The sequence below is a fragment of the Spermophilus citellus genome (genome assembly GCF_964194105.1).
Source record: "Spermophilus citellus genome assembly, chromosome: 12".
In the NCBI taxonomy this organism is placed as follows: Eukaryota; Metazoa; Chordata; class Mammalia; order Rodentia; family Sciuridae; genus Spermophilus; species Spermophilus citellus.
Genome location: NC_138198.1, coordinates 111544607 through 111567784, shown reverse-complemented (window position 1 = coordinate 111567784; position 23178 = coordinate 111544607). Strand labels below are relative to the sequence as shown.

The following is a 23178-nucleotide window of genomic DNA, read 5'->3' as shown; positions in this document are numbered from 1 at the left end:
ATGAAGCAATTTAGTAGAAATGCCTCACAATGAGTGATTGTTTTCATTGATACGGTGGGTGGTCCATGTTTTAAAAAATACCCCAAACATTGCACCATTGGCACCACTTGCCAGTTTCCATGGTGTAAATGCTCCCGGCAGTGCTGGTTTGGTCGCCAGTATATTGCAGCATTGAACATATAGTTGGAAAGACAGCAGGTTCCACTGCTCTCTTCCTCCTTTCTACATGAGCTGCACCCTAGAAGAGCATAGGCATTTTGTTTTCAATGCATGGGTGTCTTTATTTTTAGCAAAATCAGTCCTTATCCACTACCCCCTACCATAATTCTGTTAGGGATTGTGCAGTTTTAGTGATGACTGTGTCATGGTGGTGTAGCCTCTATGACTGAACGGCAGAGACTGGAGCGAGTGTCCTTTATCCAGTGTTTGAGGAGAGATGCTCAGACATCGTTGTGTGTTTCCTTAGGTTAAATATCATCCCTCCTGTTTGGCCCTTTTGAAGTGTTACATCACTAAGTCCTAGATCATAATTTCTTAAGGAGTCAATTCTAGGAAATAGGTACATGGCTCCGTGGCAGGCCCTGGCATCCACTCAAAACACCCTGAAAAAGCAAACAGCAGAAAAAAAAACAAGAAATAAAAAAAGGAGTCAATTGTAGTTTGTATAAATTTTTTCTCTAAAATTCTGCAGCCATTTTAAAAATATTGAATGCTGCCTTTTCTTTTTGCTATGATTTTTATTCCAACCTAGATATGTATTTTAGAGAGAAAGAACCCTATTTCATATTAATCTTATATCTACTTTGGTGTCAAATAGCATGCTATGATAACAGTACTCATAGTAAAGGAGTTATCTTTTTTTTTTTTGAGTTCCTACTGTGTTCTAGTTTTCATGGTGACATTTTTTCCTAAATTGCCTGTCAGTATCATAACAGTACTAGAGAGCAGGTATAATCATTCCTATTTAATGGTTAAGAATACATACAGCCGGAGATATCAAAGAGGTTCTCTCCAATTGTACAAGTAGCAGGCAGCATAGCACACCAGTGTGAGTGGTGTTCAAAAGGTAATGGCTGAAGGAATGGGTAATGAATGCATTGGGTTTATTTTCTTGAGACAGACTGAGCAGCCTGAGAACATTTGGTGCTCAGAGGGAGGAAGTGCTAAGAGGGGAAAACAAGTCTGAAAGGGAGAGAAGGATAGTTCAAAGACCAGTTTCCCTTGCTTCACAATTCTGACTGGTGCCAGCTCTAACTGCGTATGTTTGCTTTACTTGCAAGAGAGAATCACCGAGCCAGAACTCAGGAAAGTCTGTTTTGGAGGCTGCATTAGTCAGGGTCTGCAAATTGCTGGAACAAAACAACCTCCAAACTTCAGCAGCAGAGGGTCATTTCCCTCTGGTGTCACAGGACAGTGAGGGGGACTCTGCTCGTGTAGTCCTTCAGGTCTGGGTTCCTCCAGCCTTGGAGGAATCTAGGCAGCCTCTAGCTGCCTAGATGTTGGTAGCAGGCTGATCAAAGAGGGGAGAATGCACAGATGGGTACATGAGGGGATGGTTTATGAGGTGGGTCTGGCAAAGGCAAGCATTACTTCTGCTCTAGTTCTATTGGCCAATCTTAGGTCACATGGTTCCACTTGACTGCAAAGGAGGATGGGAGATATAGACCTGACCTGGTGGTTAGGGGGATGAAGAGATGGGGACTGGTGAAACGTACCCTAGAATCCACCACACAGGATGACACGAGAGGCCTGAGCATTTGGGGCCCACCATTTTCCAGGGGGCTGGTGTTCTTGATGAGGCTGTAGCAAGTTTGCTGCGTGGTCACCTCTAGGTGACATGAGGCTTGAGGCCTGCTGACTGCCTGTAACTGGGAAGGTTGTTTACTTTCTCTGAGGAGGAGATCTTCCTGTGTATTTGAGGAATTGCTTGAAGCTCTGAAGGACATCTTGGACATGGGACTGATTTGTTAACTAGAAGCGTCTCTCTAAACAATCATTATTGGTTATGAGTTTAAGAGGGGAATCTGCAGTGTTTCTGAGAAGGAAAGAATGTTCATAAAAAAGGGAAAAGGAACGGTGGAAAGTAGGATATAAGCACTTTTTCTTTGGGGACCCATGGCTGTATTTCATATAATTAAACTTCATTCCTCTTTAAAAAATTCTTAGAAATAATAGAGATTTTCTACAAAGGTAATGTTTACCATGTACAATTTTTGCCTTAAAGGTGGTCGTATTTTTAATTTGTAGAAATGATTATTGCAGTTTGGGTCTCCTTAGTCACTGAATTGGAGACATTCTCTGGTTTCAGAGCAGTGCTTTGACGTAGTCCTGTACGGTGCCTTAAACTAAAGGGGTTTGAAAAACAGCTGGGGAAAGTGGGGCCTTTTAAAACCAAATTATGGTCTATTTGATACAATGAAGAAAATTCATTTCACCTTGTTTTGCGTTGGCTGCTGTTTTGATCCCGCCGTCCCCCATATTTATGAAGCTTGCCGTGTTTCTTCTCCCTGGCTTTCTTACTCATAGCTGCAGGATTTCACGGTGTCTTTTGTGTGCCACTTGCCTCCCCAAATTTGGCCCAATAGTTTTGAATAGCTGAACGATTTATCGAGGACAGATCAGCTGAGATGTGGCTCCACTTTAGTAAAGCAGAAGGAACAGCATAAGGTTAGGTGACTGATGTGTGAGTTTTCGAATTTGATTTGGTTTTACATGGAAAGGTTGAAGCAATGATCCATGTATTCTAATAAAAATCATCAGTACAAATCAAATAAAATCTGGCTTAGTGGCTATTTTCCCACTGTATCACTCACAGCTAGCCTGTGCTGTTGCAGACCACATTTGGCAGGCACTGGTTTCCCCCACAACACAGAATCTTCGAGTCACATTGCAATCTCTGCTATGTTGGGAAGGCATCTTTTCTAATCAAACTTTCTGCTAATCTCATCAGATAAATCATCATTCTCTGCTGACAGCTCAGGCTTCTCTGGACCCCTTCCCTGCTTCTTGTTTTGTCTTAAGATGCCTGGTTATTGTCATTCTTCGGGTCTCTGCGTCCATCTCCCTTCAAACTAATGACATTTCTGCCATTCCTGAGGAAGGGTTTCAGCTTTTTACCATTCTGTAGACTGAATTTTGGGAGGCAGGACAGCAGACCTGCTCATCTCTTTCTGACCCGTGTCCTCCTGCTTAGCAGATGGCGGAGGCATCCGAGTCACAGACCTGTTAGGACCACATGCTCTTCCCATGTTCCCATGGAGTGGGTAGGACTGAACCTAGAAACTTGAGTTGCCACCTTTATAGTCTGTTTCACTTCCTACCCACGAGGCTGGACCTGCTCTCACCACGTGAATTAGGCGTGTGTTTTAAAGCACTTGAAAGTGAAAGTAAGGCCGCCCCATGGTTTGGGCATTTTTGCATGGTAGACCTGCCATCGAAGCTCCAGGCCTTCTGCACACTGATGCCAACTCTGGCCATAGGGCGGCATCGTGGGAGAAGGACGGTTTTCTCCCACTGCTGACCTGATTTAAAAAATGCATGTTTCCAGACAGGAAATGGAATCGCTCAATACTGTCCAACTTTAGCAAGTTACCTAGTGAACTCCACCTCCCTGTTAGCAGGTCTTCCAGGGAACTCCAGACAGCATCCTGCTACTGCCTGTTGGAATTCAAGAGGAAATGTGGCAGCTCGGGAGAAGGAATACAAGTCTATGGCAAATGACCTCCTTCACATCAAATTTCTTCTAGATTTCTTTTTCCTTTTGATTTTTTTGCACCCCTCCAGAAAACGATTTTGATCTGCTGATATTTAGGTCTGTAACTTCTCTTGATCCCCATTTCATAGTCTAAGTGACTCCAGATATATCACTTTAATGGAGATGAATAAAAAAATTTTGTGGAAAGAAGCATAAGACAAAAGTGTGGTTCCGTGATTGTGAGATAAAATGGGAAACCCTTCAGTCAGGTCTTTTTGATCCGATTAGAAACAAAAGGATGTCAGTTGAACACGTTGTCACATATGGGATCTGGTTTTGGATACAATCATAAATATCAAGAACTGTTAGTCAGTTTAAGTGTGTTTTGTGTGAGTGTACACACACACACACACACGTGAGAAAAACCTTTGCCAGTGTTGTTCGGGCATTTGGCTGACATGGAATTGTGAGGACATTTTTCTAAGACTTTCTAAGTCAGGAATGAAATCCGTTAGCAGTGTTCAATTTACAAAGTGACAAGGGCTGTATCCAAAGGTTAAAGGGACCATTTCCACCTTACGTTGATTATAGCAAGTAAACTCACACCATACTGGGTGGGATGTGCAGGTTCTGTTGGAATGCCAGGGCTCCTCTCAGGCTTTGTGTGGTCAAGCCCTCCTCCTCACATTGCTGTGGTCGCTAATTCATTGTACACCCCATCTTTCAAGGCGGGAATATAGGTCAGTTCACATCCCCCCCAAAATTTGTGGAAATGTTCCCCATTTAATTTTGCCAGCCTCTGAGAGCCACACTAGATGTTTCTCTCTGTCCTGAGTGAGCTTTCCTACCCACCTGGCTGTAGTGGGGAAGTGCTGCTGTCAAGGCAGTTCTCCTCTTTACAATTGAATTTCAGAATCCTGTGGAGGAGGGGGGGGGGCGGATATGATGAACGGCCCCTTAAGGTGACTCCAGAATGGATGGTTCGCCCTGGCTTTGTGCATTACACTAATTCACAAGCAGGTTGCACAATCTTGCCTTCATTTTGGTTGAATTCCTTTAAAGTTGATACAGTGAAAACAGGCTGGTGGCACATGCCTGTAATCCCAGCCACCTGGGAGGCTGAGGCAGGAAGATTGTAAATTCAAGGACAGCCTCAGCAACTTAGTGAGACCCTGTGCCAAAATAAAATAACCAAAGGGGCTGGGAGGGTAACTCAGTGGTAGCGTGCCCCTAGATTCAGTCCCTAGCACCAAAATAAATAAATAAGTACATAAGTAGATAAATGAAAATTTAAAAATCTATAGATAAATAGAATGATATGTTTAACTTATTCTTATGTCTCTCTCCTGCCTACCCCATCTAGGTGGGAAGGTTACCATTAATGATAGATACATAGAAATGTCACTGAAATAAATGAACTATTGAGGAATATTTCTTATTAGGACAGAAATTTCAGTCAAGTTTTTCATTGATAGCCTTGCACTTCTGCTGTTGTAAAAATCACTTGATCACAGGACAGAGGATTTGTGAGAGTAGCTAGGAAACTGTTATCCAGAATGAGGATGGGGAGAGAGGGGTGGAGAGAATTTTCACTTTTTACCTTAAACACTTTTGTATTTTAGCCTTTTTTTCAACTAACATCTAATTAGAAATTAGTTTTAATGGTCTTAAAGAATTTCTCCATAGACTTCTGGTGAATTATACAGGGAAAGATTTATAAGTATACATCATAGATGTGCTGAGCATCTTGACCAGGTGATCAAAAGTAGCATAACAAATGAGACTCAGACCAACTCACCATCAGGGGGCTCCTGATGTGAAGTCCTGGGGAAGACCCCCCCACCCCTCACAAGTTTTCTTTTTGAAGTGCTGAGATCAAACCAGGGCCTTTGCCTGCTAAGTAAGCACTGTAACCCTGAGCTGCATCCTCAGCCCTTTTTGTTTCATTTTGACACAGGGTCTTGCTAAGATGCCAAGACTGGTCTCAAACATGAGATCCTCCTGCTTCTCCCGAGTAGCTAGGATTACTGATCTGTGCCAGTGTGTCCAGCTTTTGTAGTGTTATATCCACCTGAATATAATCATAAGGAAGCATCAGATCATCTCAGATTGAGAAACATTCTATGAAATAACTTCCTGTATTTTTCAAAAATTCCAGCATCACAAAAAAGAAGTACCAAGGAACTATTTTTGATTAGCATAGATGAAATCTTTATCACAATTAAATGCATGACGCTGGACTGAATCTCCTACCACATGTGGGGAAGTACCAAATTCGGATATGGATTCTGCGTTGGATGGGAGTAGCCATGGTGAATTTCCTGATTTTGATTACAGTTTTTTTTTTGTTCTTAGGAAATGCATACAGAAGTACCAAGGGGTAAATGTAATTGATGCTACCTACTCGTAAATGGTTCAGAAACAACATATTATATAGTTTAAACTGCACTATCATTAAAAACATAAAAAAGATTAAATATAGGAAGAATTTAAAAATACATACATTGATCTCAACCTTTCCTCTTTTTTTAAAAGTTGTAGATGGACACAATACCTTTATTTTATTTATTTTTTTATGTGGTGCTGAGAACCAAACCCAGTTCTTCACACATTCTAGGCAAACACTCTACCACTGGGACACAACCCAGCCCATATCAGTGTTTTTTATGGGGTTCATTGAAGGTATTTTGATCCTCAGCTTTTGAGAATCACTACATAGCACCTGGATAAATTATAAATTCCCCTTTTTGAAAGAGTTGGTAGAATCATATTGAGATTGGTCTTGTGAAAATAAATGTTTCCTCAAAATTACAGTGAATGGGTGAAAACAGATTTTGTTTAGTTTGAGAATAAGAAAGAGTTGTTCCTGGGTTTTAGCTTAGTTGGAGGAACTGTCAGTTAACCACACAAGTAATTCTTCTGAATAGACCATAAACATTAAATGCTTTATTTAAACTTCCATTCTCTCATAATTCTGATTAACAAAGTTGTAGTATGGTTAAGTATCAGACTGTAAATTGAGGTGAATGGAGTAAAATTGAGCTCATGGAGTAAAATGAAGAGATTTTCCCTGATCCAAGCCATTACAATTTCACATTTGTGAAGTATTTCAAATTCATTTTTAACGGGCTGCTTCTCTTCAAATACATGTGGAGGTAGATTTAGAAAACTGTAAACAGTGTATGCATTTTTATAGATTTCCATTGTATGTGGTTGATACCAATTTACCTCTTTTTAATTGTAACAGATGAAGAATTAGTAGTTTAAAATGGTAAGAAGTGCATGTTCTGCTGTGATCAAGGAATTAGATAATCTGGCTTGTTTGCTTAAGGGTTCTGTGTCTTGAGACTTTTATAGGGCAGTATTAAAGCTCTGAGCCTTCTTATTATGCCAATACCCAGAAGATTGCTTTAATGAGAAGTAAAGGGCCTTTTTCCAATTACAAGGGAATAACTGTATTAAGTTCCTGTGTTATGTCAACCTGCTTTGATTTGATTACTCTGAAAGAAATGGATTTATCTGTCAGTGTTACTTAATTAAGCTTTCTCATTGATGTTTTGCAGAGTAATATAGTGTGGTTTGCACATTTGAGCCTAAATACGGAGAAAATTGGCCTAAAACTAAGACGTGACCCCTGAAGATAACATGGAAGATTGATTGGTTGTCATTGTCAGGTCACAGGATGTGGTGTTAAACTGAGGTGGAAGGATTGTGATGTTGAAATTCTCCTTTCAATGAAAATCTGTTACAGGGGTGATTATTTTAAGCAAAATAACACAGCTTCCTGTGTTAGGGAGCTGGATTTTAGGGAATAATTTTGAGTATTTAAAACTGTTATCTTTCACCAATATTGGTCAGGCATCTGATAAGAGAATAGATGAAATGGAGAGAAGTATGTTTTGTTAAAGTATAAAAGGAAATAGAAGAGGAAAAAAAAAACAGAGAGAATACCATTTGGTAAAAGTAGATCACGTTGTGGTTATACTGAGCAATTATAGCTTATGGTCATTTCAATTAAGCCAGGCTCCCTTCCTAGAACCTCATGAGCAGCACCCCAGGGAGTAAAGAGGTACAGGGGGAAAAGGAAGGAAAGATAAAGCTGCAGTTATCTTTGGCTCTGTTTCCCCCTGACTTGGGGATATATTAAGTAAATTGTTAGCTAAATAGTTATTTCAAATATTTTGTATTTCTTAAATCATTACAGTAGTATGGATTTTTTTAAGCATAAAAGTTACATGTAATATACACGTGGTTTATCAGCTCTGTGTGCTGTTGTTTTAGGAAGCAAAGCATATTCTTAAATTTATTCCTCTGTTTAATTTTTTTAAAGTGTTTACCTCTTACTTCTCACAACTTTGTGAGGGGTATTTGCAAATATATTTTTAAAAGGTACCAAGCACTTGGCTGAACACTTCTCCACAGTAGCTCCGCCTTTGATTTAGGAATTTGGAAGCTTATCTGCAGTGTTGGAGTGCGGTGATGTTAGCCTCACCTGACTTCAGAGATATACCCTCCAAGAGCATTTTCTTAGTGAGACTGATCTTTATTAATTGCTTTTAGAATGGTCACATTTCAAAAAGTCAAAGGAGACACATACAATTCACATTATTCCACTCTCGCCTCAGGTTTCCATGGCTCCTCTTGTTTCTGAGCTCTTGCTTAGAAGCGGAAGTCCAGGAAGGACTGACTCCTCCTCAAGGAGGAAGATCCTGGCTACCTAGCCTCAAAAAATTTAAAGGGCTGCTGAAATACATCTCTCTGGAATTTTTTGAATATTCATTGTTCAAACTGGACTGTTATTCAGGTTAGATTATTATTGACAACTCCAAAGTATAGGGATTGATATATAGTAAAGTCTTCAAGATTACTTTTGTTTCAGTTTCATAACTTTAACTGTCTACCCTGAATTTTCAAAAAGACTTCTGAGTTTCAAAATAAAGAACACCACTGACATAATTGTAACATGATAGTTACATACTTCTTTTTGTTACCTTAATATTACCCAAGTTGCATGGTGCAAGAAAATGCTTTCCCTGTTGGGTAACAGTGCACAATGGAATTAATTCTGTATTAAGTATATGAGATTATTTAATGTCATTTTGGAAAAAGCTCATTTTGCACTTAAAGTACTATTGTTTCAAACAGTGTTTAAAAGACATATTAATGGACATTTAAGCTGGAGGTTAATACAGTCTGATGTATCGTGATATTTCCCTTCTGATAATGTTTTTCTAGTATGCTTAATCCCCACTATATCCACAGTTTGCCTGTATACACTCGCCCGTGCACACACACACGTGTATCTTTTCAGTTTCAGATTTGATATGGAACTCATTTGTCTCCAGATAGCTGGAGCTGGCAGCAATTGTCTGACAATGGAAAGCCCTGTTCTGGGTTCCCTATATTTGGCGTATTTTAGGATTTGAACATCAACACAACCCTCATCCTTTGCTCAGTAGGATTTGGGAAGTGCTGGAAGTTTCTCGGCAGTGTTCAGATTACTCATGATGAAGCATCAGATCTTGCTTCTAATAGAAAACAGAAGCAATCATGGTTGTGTGGCCATGACCTATCAATATTTGGAGCTCCTTAGCTCTTCCTGTGCCTGTTCTAGTACTCAAATTTGACTTCAGATTACTCTACTTAGAGCTTTTATTATACTGGGTGCTAATGAAAATGTGCACATCCTTAACACGCTCTTTGCTGATGAAATATTTTGAACTCTAAATTCATCTGGCACTGACAGAGAGCATATGCCATCTCAGTTTGTGTGGTGGGCTCAGCCAAGGGTTCTTCCTGGACTAGGAAATTAGTAGGAGCTACAGATGTACGCAGTCTGTGCGTCTCCATGATGGTGTGGAGGATCTTTGATGGTGTCTGTTGTTGCTGGGAGAAGGACCTGGGACAGTGTAGGAAGACTTCAACAAGTTTCAGAATGACTATCTTTGCTAGAAGAGCTTAACATCCTCAAGTGTCTGAACACATTCTGAGTGCATAGAAGAGCAAGACTTTACAGACTCAGAGAATAATTCTGAATACCACTGGTTGTTTCTGTGACATTGGGAAACTGTGGGGTTTGGGATATTTAGCATGTTCTAGGCTCAGAGTTTGGAAACAACCAGTCCACACCTCTACTTTTAACCAGCACAGGTAACTCTCACACTTGTTTATTTCAAATCAAAGTTAATCCTACATAGTATTTATGTTCTTACTCATTGCAGTCTCTAGTCAATGTGTGCAACTTTGACAGCATGTTATTTATATATCACACGTAGTAGGCTGTCATGGTAAAGTATAAAGGGAGTATGCTGAACTGAACCAAGTCATTGACCAAATATAATGATTACTAAATTCCCGCTATGATTGAGTGGTTCATGGAGAAGGTGGAATTTGTATAACCTCAATATTTGTGTATTTCTAAGATCCAAGAGGGTATTATATTAAATTTCTGACCTCTTTGGCGGAAATGGAAATCATAAAAATGTGAGACTCTAAGTTCTTGAAATAAATCACACTTTTACATATTTCAAGTGGTTTGATTGTAGATTGGAGGATATTAGTGAATTAGGCACTCCTGGTAGGGATGGCCTATTTACCATGGACCAGGCACTTCCCTAAGTTTTTAACAAGTATAAATTAACTCATTTACTGCAACAGTAACTCCTTAAAGTTGCAGATGCTGTTGCTCCCTAACCTTCTGTTAGATATCATCCTAGGGTGGGTCTTGGATTATCACTTCTGTTCTCCTTGACCCAAGAGGCCTTAAGTTTTCTAGGTTGGCAAATGTCCTCAGGGCAAAAATGTCTTTTCTCCCTCCCTGAATTCCAGCTTTCACTTTGATTTTGGCTTGATGATTCCTTTCTATCTTGTCAGCTCATTAGTATTTTAAAGAAGATGTAAGAAAATGTTATCCATCATTTTTAGTTTTCTGTGGGAGAGTTGTCCAAATATACTAGCCTGCCCTATTTCCAAGAATGGAAATCGAACTCGCTTATTTTACAGTTCACAAAAATAAGTTCAGGGAGGCCAGTGACTTGCTAAGACCATGGAAGTGGTGAAGGCTGAGTCCCTGCCGAAATCTAGGGCTTCTCCTAAGGCCCCGTTTCCAATGCTGGGTTTTCTTCGGTTTGTCCAGTTTGTCTGTTTGTTTTGATCCCATTGTCCACTATAAGCAAAGTGGAGATTTTAGTAATCAAATCCTAAGAGTAAAATGTGCTTGGAAAAATCATAGAAGTGAAAAATTGTATCAGTTCATTTTTCCTTGAAACACAGTGTTTGGACCTTTTTCTACCTAAACTAACTACATTTCATGTTTTGGCACTGACACGTCAGACATTTTAAAGGGGGCTCCAGCAGAATAAATCAAATACAGTGAAACTTCCTGGATTACCATGTTACCTCCCAGAGCAACTGTCAATCCCATGGAAGTGGCCAAGTCTTACCCAGTTGGGGTGGAATAAGGAGTCTGAAAAATCTTGAGCATTGGAGTCCATTTCAGTCTTTGGGCTGGTGATTGTCTCATCCACTGTTTTCCTGTTGCTCAGGCTACCAGGATATTGCTTTGGCTTTTTGTGTTTTGTTTTTAAGTTTTTTAGTTGTAGAAGGACACAGAACCTTTATTTTATTTATTTATTTTTAAGTGGTGCTGAGAATCGAACCTAGGGCCTCACATGGGCTAAGCAAACATCTACCGCTGAGCTACAAGCCCAGCCCCTTGCCTTGACTTTTCATTCCCATCTTAAAGGGGGTCAGCTTTTCCTCACCATCTAGATGTAAATATTCTCATTCAATATTTTATTCTACTTTCTACCTGGTGATGTTTTAATTCTGTGGGGAACCAGTGGGCCCAGCTAGTATTATGATATGGAGGGGTACTTAGAGAGTTAAGCATATTTCTTTCTGTAACGTTTGTGTGTTTAAACGTGTAGCTGTGTCACTGTGTGCACACCTCCATGGCTATAGGTGTGATAAATCCTGCGTGCTTAGTGAACTGCAATATCGAGCCCCCTCACAGACTTCACCTGAGTGCCATTGATTGACACTGTGGACAGCTCTGTCACATTCTACCCAGTGTTGGGGGGTCTGTAGGCTTTTCCATCAAGTTTAATATCAGGGCTAGTTGTGTTTCTCCTGGGCAATTTGGTGTGTTTATCTGATTGGTATTGTCTTGTTTCACTCTTTACTTGACCTACTTAATAACTTCTAAACTTTGACCCAGTTCTAACAAGTACCCAGTTTGTCACAGCATGCGTTTTGATAAGCCAATTATTCCTCTGGCTTTATTGTTTCAATTTTTTTTATGTTTTATCTTCTTGATTCTCTCAAAAATTATATATATTTAATATTGTGTGTGATTTCTGTACTCTTTTGTAAACACAAGAATGGATTGGAAGCTCCCAAATAAATACATTCACACTGTCTAGGAAAAGTGACAGGAGGGAATATCCTAGCTGGTTATAAAGAGAGGAAATTCCTCCTAGGGAGGCATTTGTGATGGCGGAGGAAAAGTATTCACTGGGTTCAGCATCCCACAACACCTCTGATTTTGTTCCAGCTCTGCCATTTCCTGACACCTTGGACAAGGTTGTATCCCATCTAAGCTTCAGTTTTTTCATATATCAGATTGGGAGACTGTAGGACATTACACTGTCTAGCACTGTATCTGACATGCACTTGGGCTCAATGTGAGCTGCTGTTCTTTTCTGGGAGGTGTGGAACAGTTTAGGCAGAAGGAATAGAAAGAACAAAGACTTGACTGAACTGAAGCATGGTCAGTGTTCAGTGGGGCATACCAGACGGCCAAGTGTAGGTCAGGTACAGGGTTTACATAAAAGGTGAGTCTAGACAGGATCCCATGGGATGCAGATGAGATGGGAGTGTGTACTGAATGCTGCTGAAACTGGCAGCCCAGACAGGAACGCTGCAGTATGGAGTGAGACTGGCCATTGTAGAAATGTGGGCAGGATTTGTCTTGTAGTTCTCAGACACCTGTGTGCATGAAAATTACCCGAGGACCTTGTTAAAAGCACATTTATTTATTTATTTTTTGGCCTCACCCCTGAAGTCCTAGACTCAGTAGGTCTGAGATGGGCCCCTAAGAAACTATTTTGAAATGAGCATGCCGGGTGATCGATATGTAGGTGGCTGCATGTTGAGCTCCACTGGACTCGTTATTGAGGAAATGCCTGCTCACTAACTGGCAGGTCTGAGGAAGCTTAGGGGAAGGAAGATGGAAACAAATGACTGAAAAAGTACATGTTTACCTGCATTATGAATGACCGGTATCTAAGCTATAGCTTTGTCTCTTATTGCTATGAGTAAATGAGCATCAGTTATATAGATTTTTTTTTCCAGATAAAATACAATTAGAATTCATACGATAGTTCTATTTATTGGGTTTTGTAGAGCTGGTGATTTGTCCTCATCCTCTAGATCTAGCAGGAGGCCAAGGGAGGGAAGAGCCTGTTCAAAAGAGAGCAATAAAAGGAAGGAAGCAGAAAAGAAGGCGCTGGCAGCATGAGTCCAGGCAACCAGCAAGATGGAGATGGGAGAGGATGGGAAAAGAGCAGTCAGATCTGATTGGTTGGGAATCTATTTGTGAAGGAACCCAGCCAGTATTTAACCTGTTTTGAAAAAGCTCGACTTCCAGCATTTTTAATTAGTGGATTGCTCGCTTTGAAATTGCCCAGTTGGGAATACTCAAGTTTTGATGTGTTTTAGCTGCCTGCTAATTAGCAGGCAGCTTGACCATCATTTTTCCTTTATTTGGTGGACAGAAGATGTATATAAAGGTCCCTTGAAACATTCCAGGTCAACTCTTGGTTCCAATGTGGAAGAAACTGTGTATTTAGAAAGAGTTCTTCCTAAACTATAAATCAAATTTTAATGCATCTCTTTCTCCAACTCCATTCTTTTTGCTCTAGCACGGGGCTTCTCAATCTCTGCATAGCTGATATTCGGGTCCAGAACGTGTTTTATTTTAGGACACTGCTTTGTGCCTTTCTGGAATGCGTAGCTGCATCCCTGGTCTCTACTCATTAGATACCAGTATCTTCTCCTTTATCCCAAGTTGCAAAGACCAAAAATGTCTCCAGGCATTGCCAGTGTTCTTTGTGGGGTGAGGATTGCCTTCATGGAGACCCACTGGCTTGGCAGCATGGTCTGGTTTCCTCCTGGTCTCTGCCTACTTTATATGTTTCAAATCCTTTTTCTGTTTGAAAAGATAAAATTAGTCCAAATAACGTGCCATTTTATGGTAGGTAGAGGGAGTCAAATCTGTTCCTCTAGTTACTTTTTGGCCAAATACAAGAGCTCTCAAATTAATCCAAGCTGGCTGTTACAGGTGAAGAGGAAGTTGAGTTGTGCCCAAATTTTGAAAACTTGCAGTGGTTGAGAGATTTTGTTATTTATACACTTTGGTTTTTTTTTTTTTGGCTGACAATGTTTTTTATTTAAGAATTAAGAGAGCCATGTAGTCTACAAAAAGTACTCGTGTGAGAATCCCAGGGGTAGTAAGGAACTTCTTCAAGTACTTTAGTTCAGCATATACAGGATAGGCCAGCATGTTGGTTGTTAAACAGCAGATTTGGGGAAAGTTTTACACCTTTCCAGTTCCATGTCGTCCCCAGAGCTTTCTTCATGTGCCTTCAAGCTCACAGTGCACTGATTCTAACCGTCCACGGGGACATCTGTTTGCACATGCAATGTCTTCTAAAGGACCAACCAAAAGGAACTAAAGTACTGTTGGATGATTTGTTGTGCATGATATGATTGTGTGTGTGTGTGTGTGTGTGTGTGTGTGTGTGAGAGAGAGAGAGAGAGAGAGACAGAGAGAGAGAGAGAGAGAGAGAGAATATTCAGGTCCAGTGGTAATAGGTCAGTTGCTGTTCCATCTCTCTGAAGACATTCTGTAACACCATGTCCTCTACGGTACCCAAAAATAAATCAATTAATTATACGGTGATTACTTCTGCTGATAACAAAATAGCAGTAATAAAAATAATGACAGTAGAGCATTCAGAGAAAAACCAATGTCACTGAAATGTTAGGAAACACAATAAATAGAGCAGTGTTTCCTGGACCCAAGTTTCACACCCTCCAGTTCTGTCAGGGCCTGTTTGTGATGGCTGGCTGTTACCGACTGTGATCAAAGTCATGGGAAGGGGAACTTTTTAGGCTTACGGTGGGCCTCTCATCAAAAATCTGAGTCATTGCTAAATGGAGAGTGACTGCTCTTACACTGCAGTACTTTAAGGACTGAGGATGACAGCGGGGCTCTCACCCTGCATTCCCAGTGTTTGCCAGTGGAAGGACTGATGGGACAGTTATTAATCTGGTCAGCCTGAGAACTTCACTGGGTCAGAGTTTAATGGATTTTAACTTTCTGGTAGTTCCTGTAGTTCTCTTTACCATTATTTATCTAAATAAAATATTGCTTATCTATTTATTTAAAATTATTTATTTATTGGTATTGGGAGGTTGAATCCAGGAGTACTCTATTCTGAGCAGCATCTCCAATCTATTTTACTTTGTTTTGAGATAGTGACCTGCTAAGTAGCCCAGGCTGGACTTAAAGTGGCAATCCTCTTGCCTCAGCCAACTGAGTAGCTGGAATCACAGGTGCGCACCACTGCACCATCTTGCTTTTGTGATTTAATAACAACTTCCATTTCCACATCTCAAAGTCCACGCTGAGGATCATAGGCCAAGTGATACATCTAATTAAAAAAAAATAACAATTAAAAGAGAAAATGTGGTCTCAACCTAAATAACTTGAAAAAAGAAATCCTCATATCTCTGTTCTATACTGGTGGAAGTTGACTACTTAGTCCATTTTTTTTTTTTTTTTTTTTTGCTTCTATTTACTGTTGCATGGCTGGAGTCTGGTGCCATAAGTCTTTATTAGAGAACAAAAAAATTCAGCAGCATTAAACTAACAGCTGTAAGCATTAGTGTGGATATTTATCTCAATTTAGCTTCTCTTTTGGATTAAGGTTATGTTAGTGTATTTTTAAACTTATTTTGTTGAAAAGATTTTAATAAAACTTTAAGTGCAGTTTCGTGTCTATAAAAATCAAGGCTATCAAACATTGTGAAGGATGGAAGTAATTTTTCTGTGCATACCTCTGGTTCCTGAGGGTCCAGTTCATTTCTGCTGTGAATTTAAATGAGTTAATTTAAGTAGATGGGTCAGAAGCCACTATCATCATGGTAGCCCTGTGCCTGGTTCTTAATTAAAGGCAACAGGAGATTAATTTGAAACATTAATTTAAAAGTGCATATACAAAAAGAAAGAATTATTGCAAGAAAGCCTAAAGAACTTTTCTCTTGTCCCTAGATGTAGAAGACAGAAGTAGCTCAGGGTCCTGGGGGAATGGAGGACATCCAAGCCCGTCCAGGGTAAGTATATCTAATCTCTTTTCCCACAACCGGACATCCCACATATGTAAATTGAAAAACTGAAGAAGAGTTTCTCACATGCATGCTGACACACGCGCGCACACGCACACATACACGCACACATACACACCTGCCCAGATACATATGCATACCAAGATTAATGAGGATCAGCTTGTCTTTGGAATTTGTTTTTTCATTCTCTTTTTGGATACCGTTTCTGAATTTACATCTGTTTCGTTTGTGCCCACCAGAAGGAAAAGCCTTCATTAAATACTTCGCCTTACTTTTGCTAGTTATTGATCTAATATTCTAGAAAATTATTTGTTGAAGATAGAATAACTGAAAGCAAAATCCTGATATCCCCATAACCTTGGTGTGACTAGACTCTGGAATCGTCTTGAAGACACTGTCCAAGGCCTGTCCTTCTAGTGCAGACTGTGTCATGAGTCTGGCTCCGTGTCATGCTGGGTACACATTCCAGCAGCAGGACCTTTGCTCAGCAGTTGGATTCGTTCACTTATTTAGTCTCAGATTTTTGCTGCCCCTTTTCATGGACTTTTTTCCGTCATTGGTTGTACCTTTTGGGTGATTGGGGAAGATCATAGGATGGGGTGGGGTAGGGGGTGATGCCTTTGGGTTTTTGTATGCATATGATCTCGGGCATGCCATTTCACTTTTTTTGGTCCTCGCTTCCCTAATTTGTAAAAGGGAACATTGGAACCAGAATATCATCTGTATTTCTAATAATTTAATGATGTGATGTCTTTCACTGACTTTTTCCTAAGGCCTCTAAAACTCATGTCAGCTTTTGTAACACACACACACACACACACACACACACACACACACACACTTCCAGATTGAAAGTAGACTCATTGCACACTTTAAAGCATATACATCTCCCTCCCTCAGCTGGGCCTCTAGGTGAAAGATTTTGCAGTGAGAGAAACTTTTTTCAATATTTATTTTTTAGTTGTAGTTGGACACAAGGCCTTTATTTTATTTGTTTTTATGTGGTGCTGAGGATGGAACCCAGGGCCTCGCACATGCTAGGCGAACGCTCTACCACTGAGCCACAACCCCAGCCCCTGAGGGGAATTTATTACTGCAAGTGTTCACATCAGTTTGGAGTGGAGCTGGGGTATCTCTATTTTGGCATTAGAGGCAGGGGAGGTCATCAAGTTGTCAAAACGAGAACATTTTAGCAAGCCATAGTTACACATTTCCACCTGTGCTTGGCACTGGGAGCTCATGCTAGTGTTCAGGGTAGAGCAGGATCTCTGAGCTTACTACGAACTTTGTTGAGCCTCACAGCAGCTGTCGAGCCTGACATTCTAATACATTATATGGATTGGTTGAGGAAATCTTTCCTCCTCCTCATGTTACAGTCTGCACTTGCAGAAATAAATCCATTCCCTTTGACAGCAAGTAGAGATGATGGAGCTCCCCTCTCCTGTTCAGTCCATTCAGATCTACTCAATTTCTTTTTCTTACATACGATTGTATTACTTGTAATTCAGTACAGTGCTATGTGTATTGAACTGAACAGACTTTGTAAGAAATAAGAAATATTTGTTATTATTATACATTATTTCTTACTATACGCATTTAGTTCATACACACGGTCCTTTGGGTTTGGCCAACAAAAGTCCATTTAGAATCATTCTGACTTTCATATAAATTTGATGTTTACTAACTGCCAGTTTTCTTTAGGAATATATTCAAGAATAGTTTTGAGTCAGTATATTATAATATATATTTTCCAAAACCAGGGAGTTTTCATGAAATAGATAATTTGCAGACTTGGGCCCAGACAGCCTCACCATGCCCCTCTCCTACTGTCTTTGACTGGTGATATTATCTTCCTTGCAGCACTGCACTGAGGATTAAATTAGATAATGCATATTAAGCTTCTAGTGCACTGTCTAGAATGAGGACACTTAATAAATAATTAGTGTTATACAATGCCTGGTTATAAAACCCACAACAGGTATTTGTAAAAAGAGACATCTTTTTATATGTGGACATATTGACAGAATTAGGTTACCGCAGCATCCAAGTTAATTTTTGCAAATGGAGAAAGGCGATTGGAAGCAGACTTGTTTGTCCTCTGGGTTCCAGTCGTTCTCCAGCAAGGTGACGATGTGCCTTTTTCATTGTTCACACAGCATCCATCTTTTCTGTGTGGGCAGACCCTGCCCTTTGGCTCACACACCAACTGATACCTCTAAGTAAATTTGACTTAGACTTTATGGGCAGCTTAACCAGCTGAGCAGAGTCCTTCCCCACCACCCCCTTTAGCTACTTTATATATAGAGACTGCAGTTTGAGTCCTATAGTACAGATGATTTTAACTCTTAGAAGTTATCAGATTTCTCCATTAAGATTTTAATGACTGGAAAACTTAAAAACATCATTTTAACTTAAAATTCCCAAACAAGGATATAATTACAATAATAAAAAATATGTGTCCCAAATTTTCTGTCATAAAACTGATTTTTTTTTTTTTGTTTTTGTGTCTGATGTATTTGGCCAACTCTGGACATACTTGTTTACACTAAAGCTTTGATGTTCATAGTTGTGTTTCGAATATTCTTCACATTCCTGTGTGTTAATTACTGATATAATGAACCCATTCTCTTAAAACCACAAGGGCAACTGTAATAAAGCACTGAAACTTCAATACCATAAAACCAAATGTTGTTGTTTAAATGCCTCTACCCTGGTCTTCCAAAAGCAAATGATTACAGGCTGTGGGTAGTTTCCCCTTATGGCACAATGTTGCTTTAATATAAGCTTATCAAAGGAATAATTTTTAATATGTGTAGTATAATTCCTCTGTGTCTGCTGTTTTACATGCATTATTTCATGTTAACAACTCCATGTGGTTGATGCTATTATTATTATTATTATTATTATTAGGAAATTTAGTTCAGTAGATTCTAGACCTCTTTATTACCTACTGTCTCTGTGAAGGTTAGCTTCCTTACAGTGAGGTTCCAGGTTCAAGGGAATAATGTACTCCAGTTGCTTTGGGGGGGAGAGATTGCAGTAGTATGAGTATGTTTATATGTTGATTTCTTTCTTTTTTTGGTACTGGGGATTTAATTCAGGAGCACTTAACCACTGAGTCACATCCCCAGCCATTTTAATTTTTTTTTTTTTTTAAATTTGAGACAGGGTCTCACTAAGTTGTTGAGGCTGGCTTTAAACCTGCCATCCTCCTGCCTCAGCCTCCCAAGCCACTGGGATTACAGTCTTGAACCACCATGCCTGGCTTATGTGCTGAAATCTTGATGTGAAATTGAAACCTACACTATTATTTTATTTACAGAACTATGGAGATGGGACTCCGTATGACCACATGACCAGCAGGGACCTTGGGTCACATGACAATCTCTCTCCACCTTTTGTCAATTCCAGAATACAAAGTAAGACATGTTTTAAATTACTGTGCACTTTTTGAACGCTTATGTATAACCCTGTAACACAAACCTGCCTCAGACAGAGGTTGCTGGTTGACTGGGATTTCTAGTTGCAGAACAGTATTGACAGTCTGTGCTGGTTAATAGTACATCCCTGACTAAGTTCTATAACTATGTAGGATTAAATAATTTCAGTAGTGCTGAATCACTGAGGAAATTTTGTCTTTCTTCGACATGCAGCACTTGCCCAATTTCAATATTGCAATAGTAGTTTTTGCAGTTAAGGTCAATAAAATCAAAGTGGTGAATACTTCTAATAAAAATGTCATTGGGCCTGATGGTTGGCAATGATATATAGTACGTGTGAATTTTTATTATTGGGGTTATGGAAATAAATAATGTCAGTGGGCTTAGTGTGCTTAAATCAGAGTAGGATGTTCAAGTGGAATTGTAAAAGCTGTTGTGTATTTATCAAGGTGTGAACTATAAGTGCTTGTTGTCTAGACAGGCCCCATCCTGCATTACTGAGAGCAACATGCCTGCCTGTAATTTGAGGCTATCTGTGAATTTCTATCTTGCCCTTGATATTGGCTTCCTGAGCATAGTTTTCTGCTTTTGACTACTCTGTAGGGATGTTTGTTTAAGTGATGAAAAGATAATTCATAATGGCTTAAAAGGTCCCAATAGCTGGCTACTTCAGTTTTGATTGAAGAAATGATCTTTGTTCTAGTTAATGTGAGTTCTTAACAGTGTTAGTGAATCTTTCAACCTGCCCAAATTCTATTGCAAATCTGTCAATAAATGAAGTTAGATTTCATGACACAAGCTGTTGGACCATTCTCCAAAGGAAAGACACAGCAATAATTAGATCATTCTGAAACTGTATTTCCAAATGGTTCTAAAGAATGTCCTAGTTTTAAAGCCTTGGAAGTTGTGCCAGTTCCTTAACATGGGGATGGTCCAAGGACTATCTCAGTCATTAAAAAAAAAAAATCATTAAATCAGCTATTTAGCATAGAATTATTTTGAATGGACAACTTGTATGTTTGTCCCTTTGTGTGTGTCCCCAGCTTTGAGTGCCATAAAGTTAAGTTTGATTCTTTTTTTTTTTTTTAAATTTCAAAATGGTAGATTTCAGATTTCTGTCTTAATTTGGTAACTAAAGGAGGATCCTAGTTCTATGGTAGTTGCTGGTAGGGAAGCATATCAGCTTTCCTGTTTTCAGGATATGTAGAGATAGATAATAGATATGTTTGCCAGCCTAGATTTTAAAGGACAACTTGAGACTCTTCAGTGTTAGTAGAACAGTTTTAATTCTTGTGTCTCTGCTTCTCTGTTCATCCTCACCCAACTTCACAAAATAGAATAAAAGATTCATTTGAAATTGAGTCTTGAGGAATAGCACCTAAAGAATATATTAACTTCCTTAGAAGATTTCTAAAATTATCCTCTGATGAGTTAAAGTAAGTTAGAATAAATTACTATTCCTATTTAGAAGTTTACATTATAAATGTGAAAAACTTTCAAGAGCTGCTTGGGGAATTACTACAATAAAATATACCAGTTAATTAAAATATATTAAAGAATTATTTTTATACGTGTTTCCTCATGGTCAACTGTTTTACAAACCAAATTAGTTCTCAGTCCAAATAGTATTTAAAATATAAGTGGGCTGACACAGTGCTGCGGAGAGAGCCGATTCTTTTCACTTGGTTGTTGTTTAAGCTGAAAATCCATGTCAGCCTTGCCCTTTTATCCCGTCTGCCTTCCTTCCCATTAAACTCTTAAATATGGAGGCCAAGACAGTCTCCTGCATTGTGATAGGAAATGCTACTATGTCCACGAGGCTCCCACCCACTGTTCCCAATGAAAGGACTCCTCTGTTAGATAAGCTGTCTGGTCTGAAACATGGCTCTTTATTGTTTACAAACTGCTACATTTTCCACCTCAAGCAGATTTTTGCACAGAAAAGAATTGTGCTTGGGCTAAATGGTTTATCTGACATTAACGGGGCAGTGTCACTCTTGGGTCAGGGAAGTCGCCCTTAGAGCGCCAGGGCACTGCTCAGTGTGCAGAAGAAAAAGAGAAAGAAAGACTTTGAAACAAGTATGAGATACCTTACATTTTTAGTTGAGACAAGAATTAAAGAATATTTTTAGAGAATGACGAGGATACTGTATTAAAAACTCTTCTCACCTCTAATTTCTCTCATCGCAAAGCCCTTTTGGTTGCCTTGGGTGTCTCAGGGCCAGACTTTAGGAACAAAGATTCTCATTGATTTTGCCCAGGCGGCTGTTTATTTAAAATGAAACCACTTTTAAGATGAGTCGTGTTTCGTGGAAGGTTGCACCTTTACAAGAAAAAGACATGTGTCATTTTTAAGAAATTAAGGACAACCAATTCATAATAAAGACAAAGTAAGCTCTTTAGGGAACAGTTGGAACTTATAAAATATATGTTGTATTCTAAACTGTTCTTTGTGTGCAAGCTCCTGTTATATGTTATTTGACCTTTGTGGACATTTTCCTTGTACCAAAAGAAGGCGGTATTAGACTTTACTGCAAGTTTTAGACAACAGTCCACTCTCAGGATCTAACTGGTTTTCATTAAAACTACAAAGGATTTCTTTACATTTCAGAGACTCAATTACTCCATGATGTCACATTAGGGTAAAAGCTATAGCATCAGAAATAAATCAGCCACTTTATTGGAGCAGATTCTCTATTGTCAAATCAATCAAGCCTGTGACTGAATTAGGCGTCTGCTACAGAAATAAGTGACACTAATTTTACAGGAAAGAGTTATTAACTGCAGATGACCTGATTTTTTTTTTTTTTTTTTTTTTTGCGGGGAGAGGATAAACTGTTTACTTTGTAAGGTTATATTTTACTGAAAGCAGAGAAAAAGTACCACACCACTTTCTACTTGTGGGGATGAATTTTATTATATATTTAAAATATTTTATTCTTTATGACAATACACTATTTTAGGGAAGTGAAGTAGGCATTGCTAACAAATTTGCCCATGAACTCCTCAATGGTCACAAAACCTTTGATTACAACTCTGAACTTTTAGATTTCACATGAGTGGTTTTAAGTAAATATTGCAGTTGTTGAAAAAAATACATTTGTTCAGCATTAAAATACCAAAACTCTGTATCTCTATCTCAAATTTATGCAAAATGGGATATAACTGATAACGGTGTTAAAATAATTGTTAATATATTCTTTTAGAAGTATATTTTTGTGTTCAAGCTCACATTATATGTTATATGACCTTTGTGGACACTTTCCTTGCACCAAAAGAAGGCAGTCTGAAAATAATATCTTATTTCATAGTTTGTGAATCTCTAAAATAAAATAAATGAACACATTTGTACTTATGTGTGTGTGTGCACACTGAGACACGTGCTTATTATGCTAGAAGAATTCATGACAGTTCTTGGGTTATAAGGTTGTTTTTACTTTTTACATCAGTTTGTGATTGTGGTTATCACAAAGTTTTAGTGGGTTGATATTAAAGAAAAATGTAGTGAAAATAAACAAAAAGCAAGATTCCAATTTTAAAAAGAGTAGGCATGAGTGGCTTTTTGTTTTTGATGTTCGAAGGGTTCAGCAGGGGTTGAGACCACAAAACTGACCACCTGCATTATCAGTTCAT

At 39.1% G+C, this 23178-nt stretch overlaps 1 protein-coding gene across 12 annotated transcripts in view; it reads left to right on the top strand.

Moving 5' to 3' along the window:
- TCF4 (transcription factor 4) overlaps window positions 1-23178 on the top strand; it is a 349860-nt gene that overhangs the window by 103615 nt on the left and 223067 nt on the right. For all 12 annotated transcript variants that reach the window (XM_081263392.1, XM_081263400.1, XM_081263399.1 and 9 more), the window contains 2 exons: window positions 16032-16093; window positions 19428-19524. In XM_081263392.1, the coding sequence (XP_081119518.1) occupies window positions 16032-16093; window positions 19428-19524 (159 nt within the window). The remainder of the gene's footprint in view (window positions 1-16031; window positions 16094-19427; window positions 19525-23178) is intronic.